Source organism: Populus nigra, chromosome 8 (assembly GCF_951802175.1).
Source record: "Populus nigra chromosome 8, ddPopNigr1.1, whole genome shotgun sequence".
In the NCBI taxonomy this organism is placed as follows: domain Eukaryota; kingdom Viridiplantae; phylum Streptophyta; class Magnoliopsida; order Malpighiales; family Salicaceae; genus Populus; species Populus nigra.
The window spans coordinates 7,620,987-7,631,486 of record NC_084859.1 but is presented as its reverse complement, the minus strand read 5'-3'; the positions used below and the strand labels follow the sequence as shown (position 1 = coordinate 7,631,486).

The 10,500-nt window shown below is 31.1% G+C and overlaps 1 protein-coding gene across 1 annotated transcript; it reads left to right on the top strand.

Annotated features, from left to right (window-relative positions):
- Window positions 1–234: 234 nt before the first annotated feature.
- Window positions 235–1,935, top strand: LOC133700457 (aquaporin TIP2-1-like). Its single transcript, XM_062123995.1, has 3 exons — window positions 235–555; window positions 860–1,110; window positions 1,340–1,935. The coding sequence occupies exons 1-3, from the start codon at window positions 429–431 to the stop codon at window positions 1,703–1,705; spliced, it is 744 nt and encodes a 247-aa protein (XP_061979979.1). The 5' UTR covers window positions 235–428; the 3' UTR covers window positions 1,706–1,935.
- Window positions 1,936–10,500: the final 8,565 nt, after the last annotated feature.

Genomic DNA, 10,500 nt, shown 5'->3' with positions numbered 1-10,500 from the left:
ACCAATGTTATCCACTTATTTTCCAAAATAATCCCCCAACATCTAGCCCTTTTCTCTCTGTTTTTTGTGTGTGGGGGGAGGGCATGGTCGGTGCACTTTGTGGCCCTAAGGTAGTCAAGCCCTTATCACCTCCTTTCTTTTATCGTAGTTTTCTCCCACCCATGGCCCACTTTCCTCTGTAACATGAAGGCTGGTCACATGGAAGTATCATTGATGTGCATCCAGACATTTCTAATAGGACAGCACCGTGAAAAGACCTTATTGGATATGGATGGAGCCATTGTACACAGCACATTCCCTTCTTCATCCTCCGAAAGAAAAAGAAAAGGAATTATGCAACTCATGACTCCGTTTATATATTTAACTACAATTCTCCTCCCATTTCCTGGAGTTCCCCCTTCAGCTATAGCCTGTTAGTTCTTTCAAAGATGGCTGGAATAGCCTTCGGTCGCTTTCATGATTCTTTCAGTTTAGGCTCTCTCAAAGCCTATCTTGCTGAATTTATCTCAACTTTGCTCTTCGTTTTTGCTGGTGTTGGCTCAGCCATGGCTTACAGTTAGTATTCTCTTTTCCACACCCTGCTTGGTAATAGACTGGCGAAGATAATATACATGGCTTACAAACCACAACAATCTTTTTTTCTTTTTTAATTATGATCATAGTTAAAGGGAACTGATCGTAACTTAATTACATCATGATGTATTTAACTAGAGTCTTTATAACTCATTGTTGCTCGAGGATGAAGAATATCCTCCTAATTAGACATAGTGCTAGCATTAACAACAGCCATGCAAAGGATGATGATGCAGTGCGGCCTGTGACTGTAAGTAAACTAACTACAAGGATCTCACTGTTGCAGATAAGCTGACAGGTGATGCAGCTCTTGATCCAGCCGGGCTAGTAGCCATTGCTGTTTGCCATGGATTTGCGCTCTTTGTTGCAGTTGCTGTTGGTGCCAACATCTCCGGTGGCCATGTCAACCCTGCTGTCACTTTTGGCTTGGCTCTTGGTGGTCAAATGACCATCCTCACCGGCATATTCTACTGGATTGCCCAACTCCTTGGCTCCATCGTTGCATGCTACCTTCTCAAAGTTGTCACCGGAGGCTTGGTAATAATGTTATATCTTATTATTAACTGAATCACTCTGCTGAGACCTCCTAATTATATTATATACAAAATCTTCCATGCATTTTTTACACTTGACCTCTTAATTATCACACTCCTCGTGCAGTTTTCAAGAGAGATGTGATTTATTTATCTGTCCCATTATCCATGTACAAATACTTGAATTTATTTGTCCCTGAAGCTTGACTTTCTATAATTACTTGGTTTCACAGGCAGTCCCCATCCACAGTGTTGCAGCTGGAGTAGGAGACATTGAAGGAGTCGTCATGGAGATCATCATCACGTTTGCCTTGGTTTACACTGTCTACGCAACTGCTGCTGACCCCAAGAAGGGATCCCTCGGCACCATTGCCCCCATTGCCATCGGTTTCATTGTTGGTGCCAACATCCTGGCTGCAGGCCCATTTTCTGGTGGATCCATGAACCCAGCCCGCTCCTTTGGGCCAGCTGTGGCTAGTGGTGACTTCCATGACAACTGGATCTACTGGGTTGGGCCTCTTATTGGTGGAGGGCTAGCTGGACTTATCTATGGAAACTTATACATCACTGATCATAGTCCTTCGTCCTATGAGTTCTAAGTCAGTCTAAAATAAATTACTCAACTTGAGCTTCACTGTGCCGCATTTGTCTTTGTAAGAAAGAAAGGGAAGCAGATTATGCTATTCTTCCTTTTCGTTGCCTTTTTTTTCTTAAAAAAAAAACCATTCATCAAGTCTATCGTCATGTTGTCAAGAACCATTTGCTTTATGAGAATGAAGGGAGTGTGTAGATAATTCTTTTTCATGTCTTATTATGGCTGTTTCCTTTCCTTCTCTTTCTTTCTGTCTTTTTTTCTGTGTTTTGTCTTCCTCTTGAGCTATTTGGAAAAAGATGAACTGGATCTGTGGAAATTACCACAAAATCTCCAATTATCTCAACATTGTTACTATTGACACAATGTTGATGTTATTTCTGCTTTCTTCTTCTTCTTCTTCTTCTAGTTTTATAGGACTCTCAGCTCTTACCATGACGAATCTCTTTATTAATTAAACTTTGAAAGAAATAAAAATAATATGAATGCTACTGTTAAATTTGTGTGATATGGTAACAAAAAACAAGTTGCACAAGGAAATTTAAATTTTAATGTAATTATATCTATTATTTAGTTTCATGATTTTGCATATAATTTTCACGACTATTTGGATCATAGTGAGAATTTCTCCAGAATTTCTAGATATATTTTTTTATATTGAATTAAAATATCAAGTTTATTGAAATTTGATAAAGTATTGCAATTCAGGTCAAAAGATGTAATATAAATTTTGTTGTTTATTATGAAGAGGATTTTTTTTTTATAGTGCAAAGATACTCAACAATTTATTTTTAGAAGTTTTTTAGTTCTACAAGGATGTTTATTGGACAACAATATAGTTTACAAGCGTGTCAAGGTTTTTAATGTTTCAAAATCCATTTCTTACAAGAATTCCTTATTTATCATAACTACACAAGAAAATAAGAGCTGGAGTATTTAAAGGCAAATTACTTTTAAGTTGAATTATTTCTTTGCATTCATAAGAATTATTTTAAGGTTTTATTTTTTGTTTTATTTTATTATTTGAATATTTATATTCAGTTCAGAGCTTGTGTTTTAGTTTAGATTTGTGTTGGGCCAAAACTCAATAAAGATCTATTAGGGCCATTTAGGAGGACTATATATATAATAAACTTGTTTGTTTGCATGATGCGATAAGTTTTTCTTTATTGGGACAAAAAAAATAAATTTGACTTATCAAGGTATAACTAACTTTATAGCATCTTCATATAATTTAGATTCTTGATTCTCTATAATCAATAGGTCTAAGTTTGATTTCCAATATCTTTAGTTCTTAGGGACAAGGTTATCTCCAAGTCAAGGTTTACCTCTCACAAACTTGATTTTTTACTTATTTAAGTTTGTTATCTACTTCATTATGGGTTTTTGGATCTTTATATCTAAAATGTTTGTATCATTTGGTATCAGAATGAGGATCTAAAATTAGGTTTTAACTCTTTGAAATTTTTGTTTTTTTATATTCTGTATCTCTCTTTGATTTCAATCTTATACTCATTCTCTTGCTTGCAACATTTGATTTTAAAAAAAGTATTCTTGTTGTTTTTATTACTGTATATACATAACAATAACACTAAATTAAAAAAAAAAGACATTAAAATGTTAAAGATATAGTTCAGTCGTGAAAACACTAATACAAAGAAGATTGAATCAAACCACGTTGGAATCACTTCCAGATTTATATTCTTGGGTTTTTAGGTACAATAACATCAAATATTAAAATTAGGGTCATTTGGACTTTGTTTGGCTTGCGTGTTAAATCCGTGTATTAGATTGCGTAAACGGGTCTAACTTGCGACAACTTATAAAACATGTTTTGCTACTATTTAATTTGAATTAATCAGTAAAATAAATTTATATTTGGGATATTTGAGTGTTAATAAAGACTTTTTTTATTGGTTTTGCATCTTAAAAAACACCCATATTTCATACGAATTCATTTACTACCTGTGAAATTATAATCATAGTTTTGTTTTTTTTTCCATGTATTTCTTGCTTATTGAGTCATTAAAAATATTTATATTATGTTACTAAGATCTATTTTATTGTGTTGAATTTCAAAATGAAAAGTCTGCTTGAGTGAAACATGAGATGAATGTAAGCATATAAAGGAGTGAGTGAGAAAATAATTTTTTTATCACTAATTTATTTTTTAGATTTAAAGATATCGGACAATACCAAGCCTACACCACCAATTGAAAAACAGGCTTTTCAAACTCAAACCTTAGCACAACAAATATGGTAATAAGGAATTTAAATGGTAGGATAAAGAGAAGGGAACATAATGCTAGAATTGATGGTTTACAAAATAGGGTTGATTAAGGTGAAAATAATGTTAGGAGACGTGAAAGGTGTGCTAGTCCCATTATTGATTATGTTTTTAATGAGATGGGTGATGAGAATTATAATAGTGTACATTTAGGCTATGAAGATCAGTTTGAGCATTCTAGATACCGTAGGTTTAAGTGAGTTATAAGAGATGAACAATTCAACCAAGGATATGATTCGGGTTTAAGTGAGTTAGGCTATGAAGATCAGTTTGAGCATTCTAGAAACCGTAGGTTTAAGTGAGTTATAAGAGATGAACAATTCAACCAAGGATATGATTCGGGTAATTTTTCGGTACTGTGTTGGGGTAGATAAGAGTTTGGGTAGAATTAAAATGAGAATTCCTATATTTTAAGAGAAAAACAATCTTGAGGTGTATTTAGAGTGAGGAGAAAATTGAGCTCATATTTGATTGTAATAACCATATGGAGGGTAAAAAGGTTAAGCTTATCATAATTAAGTTCATGAACTATGCTATTATGTGGTGGGATCATCTTGTGTTGAGTCATAAAAAAATTATGAGAGACCTGTTAAGACTTGGGAGGAGATAAAAGCTATTATGAGGAGATGATTTATCTCTAGTCATTATTATAGGAAATTGTACCAAAATTTATAATGTTTGAGCCAAGATACAAAGAGTGTTGATGAGTATAACAAAGAGATAAAGATCATGATGGTTTTGGCAATATAGTAGAGGATAAGGAGTTCACTATGGCTAGGTTCTTGAATGGAATGAATCGCGATATGGCGAATATTATGGAGTTGGAGGGTATAATGCATATAACAACAAAAGTGGAGAGACACTCAAGTGTAAAGGTAGTTAACGACCTAACCAATAATTAGGTTTTTCATCACATTGGAAACCTAATTAAAGGTTTAGTGTGGGGGCTACCCAATCTTAACTGAAAGTGAGGGAAAGAATCAAGATTCTGAAAGAGAATAATTACATCTTTATTGATAGTATAGGTAAAATTAAAACTCCTACATCTTATAACTATAACAAAAATTTTATTTTATTGTTTGAGAGTTGGTCATATTGCTTTACAGTGTCCAAACAAGCAAGTTATGATTATGAAGGCTCATAGTGAGATTATAATCGATGAGGAGGTTAGTGATGAGGAGGAATGCCCCAACTTGAGGATGTTAGTGATGAGGAGGAATGCCCCAACTTGAGGATGTTAGTGATGATTATATTGAGTATCTAGTTGAGGGGAGGCAATTGTGGTGAAACAAGCACTGAATTTGCAAGTTAATGTGAGAGATTTGAAGGAGCAATAAAAGAACAACTTTCATACAAGGTGTCATATTAGTATGATAATTGATAGTAGATGTTGCTCGTGAACGATCAACGTCAGCGGGTCGTTGGGAGTCATCACTTAGTTATTTGGTTCAGGGTCGCTAGGAAACCTTAGTATAATAGTTTTATTAGATATTCAAGGATAAATGACTGATTATGGCTAGGAAAGATATTAGTACTCTCTAGCACACCATACTTGAGATAAGCTGCTTTATGTTATTTGATGTGGTTTTGAGATTTTGATGGTTTTCTAATCGGTCATCTATCTATGACTTAGGATTAAGATTTATTCGTGTGAATAAATTTGGTGTTAAGAATTTATTATGGGCTTATATATCAAAATAAATTCTTATGAAAAAGGTTTTATGTAATTCGTAAATTGTGATTTAAAATACTTTCAATTAAAATTGATAGGTATTTAGAATAACTTTAAGAATTTTCTGGTTAACTTCTGATATTTAGATACCAGCTTCACTTGAAAGTCCAACATTTATACTAGAATATTAGCCATTAATCCTCATGAATTAAAAATTTAGTGATTATTGAAATATTGGCTAAATTCTCTTCGATTTAATGAATCAATCATTAAATTCAAAATGCATACTAAAAAAATAAAATAAAACATACCATGTATTTTATTTTAAAAAAATATGTGATTTTTTATATATTTTTAAGAAATTTGGCCATATACACACAAATAAAACATATTTTATTTTTTATAGATTCCTTAAAATAAAAACTACCTTAAAAATCTAAAAGGGTTTTGCCCAAACACATTCTTAAACCAAATATTCAATCAATTCAAACAAAGCCTAAAGACAAGGATTTTTTTTTCCTTTTTATTTTGACCTGATAGGGTTGACCCAGTTAAGCTTGACCCAGTTAAGCAGCTAACTCGGCTGGGTTGACCCGACTAAGTTGACGTAGAAATAAACCAGAAAACAGAAACCAAAACCAAAATAGATCAAACTTTACAAAAACATAAAAACTTAAAAATCTTTCAATCAAAACGGATCAAACATATAAAAGACAAACTTGAAAACTAAGAACATTTTCGACATTTCATAAACATAAGTCTCAATCTAGACCAAATCTCGAATAAAGAGGGGCATAGTCTTGTTCACGATCATGCATAGAACAAGAATCAAGGATTTTTTTTGCTTCAATTGTCAACGAATTAACACAATTTTGCCAAGTTGGGTTTCGGTTCAAAACGGAAACCATATGATTAAAACCTACTAAACCCTATTATTGGTGCGTAAAACTTCTTGATTACTTATTAACAGTGATAGACAAACTTGGATAAACTAGAATTTAATCAAAAGAATCTCTAAAACTAGTTCCTAAAACAGAATTCATAGGATGAATCTACAGAAACCAAAACCCAATATACCAGAAAAACCTAGAAAACTAAAGCAAACCTAGAATAGCCATTTTAAGCTTCTAAAGTATGTTTCTCTCATTACCACAGACCATATTATCAATGATGAATATATCTGGGACCAAGGAAACAACAAAAACAAAACTAAAAAATGTTGTTTTCTATTAGAATTATATCTAAAAGACATTGAAAGATGGTTGAATATGTTTTTTGTCAAAGAAAATGAGTATGGACAATGACCCATTATCCAAGGTAACAATAGTAGTAACTACTTTTAACATAGAAGAGCTTCTTAATAAAGGAAAAATACATTGTATCAAGCATGATCAACCATAACATAGATTGAAATTGATCATTAATGCTTTTATAGGAAAGAGATTTATCAATCATGGTAAGATCAAAGAATTAGCACTAAAAAATTAAGAGAAACCTTTTTATAAGTATATAAGCGCCCTATTTATCATACAATCCTACTTAAAAGGAAAGGTTTAGGGGCTAGGTTGAATAGAATGGTACTCCATGAAAGTCCAAAACCTTCAGGCCTAAAAGACATATTGATAATGAATGACATAAACATCATCTGCAGTAGAAGTCATTAAAGCTCAGTGACAAAAATGAAAAAAAAAAAGTAGTAATCACCAACATCTCTTAACCCTAGAAAGAAGAAGGAAATAAGGTTGATAAATCATGATATAATTAAGGAAAGATGCATTATTTTGAACATGCGAGCGAGAAAGGACAAACTAGATCATATACCAAACTATGAGAACATGTTTTAGAATTAGAGAAGAACAACTATTTGGTCAGCAACACCATATAATGGTACTTCATGAAAGTCCAAAACCTTCAAGCCTAAAAGACATTGATAATGAATGATACAAACATCATCTACAGTAGAAATCACTAAAGCTTAGTGACAAGAATGAAAAAAAAAAGGTAGTAATCACTAACATCTCTTAACCCTAGAAAAAAGAAGGAAATAAGGTTGATAAACCAAGATATAATTAAGAAAAGATGCATCATTTTGAACATGCGGGCGAGAAAGAACAAACTAGATCATATACCAAACTATGAGAACATGTTTTAGAATTAGAGAAGAACAACTATTTGGTCAGCAACACCATATAATGGTACTCCATGAAAGTCCAAAACCTTCAGGTCTAAAAGACATATTGATAATGAATGACATAAACATCATCTACAGTAGAAGTCATTAAAGCTTAGTGACAAGAATGAAAAAAAAAGGTAGTAATCACCAACATTTCTTAACCCTAGAAAGAAGAAGGAAATAAGGTTGTTTAACCAAGATATAATTAAGAAAAGATGTATCTTTTGAACATGCGGGCGGGAAAGGACAAACTAGACCATATACCAAACTATGAGAACATGTTTTAGAATTAGAGAAGAACAACTATCTGGTCAGCAACACCATATAATGGTACTCCATAAAAGTCCAAAACCTTCAGGCCTAAAAGACATATTGATAATGAATGACATAAACATCATCTGTAGTAGAAGTCACTAAAGCTTAGTGACAAGAATGAAAAAAAAAGGTAGTAATCACCAACATCTCTTAACCTTAGAAAGAAGAAGGAAATAAGGTTGATAAACCAAGATATAATTAAGAAAAGATGCATCATTTTGAACATGCGGGCGAGAAAGGACAAACTAGACCATATACCAAACTATGAGAATATGTTTTAGAATTAGAGAAGAACAACTATTTGGTTAGTAATACCATATAAATGATTGATTTCTTCTAGGAACATATTAGCTTTGTAACAAAGAACATTGGCAGGAAACGTGAGGAAGGATCCAATCCAATCACCATCTTCATTCAATACCATTTTAGATCCTAAACAACTTAAGAAGATCTTTAGAAAAGTTGGAAAGTCCATCTCAAAGATGATAACTATATCGATCATCTACCATCGACTAAAAAAATGAGGATCCGAGTTATTGACTACTAATTAAGTCTTATACAAAACAAAAAGTCTTTAACAGTCCAATGCTAGTAAATATTATAATATAAGTATAATTATAGCACATACAACCATTAAGAGGAGATATACACTAATAAGTAATGCATTCTTATCTACCATAGATAAATTGTATAATACTTATATTTATAGTTTATATGAAACTCAATCTCTGTAACATTATAAATACGTTATATGGTAGATGAAAAAGATAAACAACCCTATATACACAATTTATTCTACAATTTAAGAACAACTTTCTACTACTTATTATTTTCTTTTGCTTATAATAATTTATTTCTTTTATTTATAAGTTTTCTTGTATCACTTTCTTTTCTTTTATGTTCTTTTCCAACTTGTATTTTTAGAATTACCTTTCTTTTATTTTAAACCTATTAAAGCCAAGTTTAAAACTCCATATTCTATTTGATTAATGATCTTACTATCTATCATCTCTAAGGATTCAATTCTTAATTGTAGTTTCTCCCCATTGAAAAAAATAATTGAACAAATAACATATTGGTCAAATAATCAATGTTTGATCATCAAGTTGATTATGATTAATCAAATTATCTCTAAGATCAACATAACCTAACAACTAAAAGAAGAAGTAAAAACGAGGTGTGTGACGTGTCATTTATGAGGATCAATGTGTCATTGCTTCTATAACTTTTGACAACCAAGTGTTATCATAATGTTTCTAAAAAATCAAAAGGCACTGGTTTTGGCCTCTCACCAAATATTTATACTATTTTCATTACTAAAAACCTCATAATCATTTATAATGCATTTTAACTCACTCGAGAAACTCAAAAAAAAAAACAAATCCTAATACCCAACAATCTTTCTAGCCTTGTATCTTTTTTTTTCTGTGTAATTTAGGAAGTTGGAACCATCATCAACAATCTCCTAACATGAAGACAAACACCTATAGACCAAGATCATCAAATCACTTGCTCGAAATGTAAAACAACAATTCTTTCCCATCCTTTTCTGTTCTCTTTCCTCCCATTATAACCACGAAACAAGTATTAAGAAAATTAGAGTTTTAGATCATTCATTATAAACATATTAACGAGAAAAAATCATTAAACATATAATTTATATAGAAATTAAATTAAAAGAAGAAAATGATAAAAAAATCATTAAATATATCAATAAAAACAATGTTTCATTATCAATTTTTATATTAAAAAATAAAATAAAAATCATTCCAAAGTTTCAATTAATTACAAATTAACATCAAAGATCTAAACATTCAAGTCAAATAATATAACATATGAATATGAACATATACTTTATATAATAATTAACTCAAAAGAAAAAATGATGAAAACTAAATAAAAGATTAACTGATAAGGTTATAATTTTGTAATTTATATAAATTATATATATAGACAACAATATATATTATATGATGTATATAAATATTATTCTATTTTTGGTTGAAATTGACAAACAATTTTAAAATTAAAATTAAAAACTAAATTAAAAATTGGATTTGATTTTAGAAAAGAAAATAAAAAAATCAAATCCAAATATTCAATTTGATCTAGTTATTTAGTTTAAATATAACTAGCAATTTGACCCATGCTTTTTCGAGAGTCAAATAATTGTTTTCAAAACAAAAAATGAATATGAAGGCATTTTCTACATTTTTTTAATAAAAAAATCTCAATTATAAATTGAAAAGCTTATGCATGTATTTAATTTGATTAAATAAATCAAGAATTACTTAGCTTGGTATAGCCACGTCCCTGGATTTGCTTCATTTTTTTTTAATGGGGTGGAAGGCCTTT

Excerpts from the sequence above, each read along its gene's own strand:
- LOC133700457 (XM_062123995.1), top strand. The coding sequence starts at position 429 with ATGGCTGGAATAGCCTTCGGTCGCTTTCATGATTCTTTCAGTTTAGGC. Across the intron at positions 556-859 it reads TGGCTCAGCCATGGCTTACA|ATAAGCTGACAGGTGATGCA; the intron begins GTTAGTATTCTC and ends TCACTGTTGCAG. Across the intron at positions 1,111-1,339 it reads AAGTTGTCACCGGAGGCTTG|GCAGTCCCCATCCACAGTGT; the intron begins GTAATAATGTTA and ends TTGGTTTCACAG.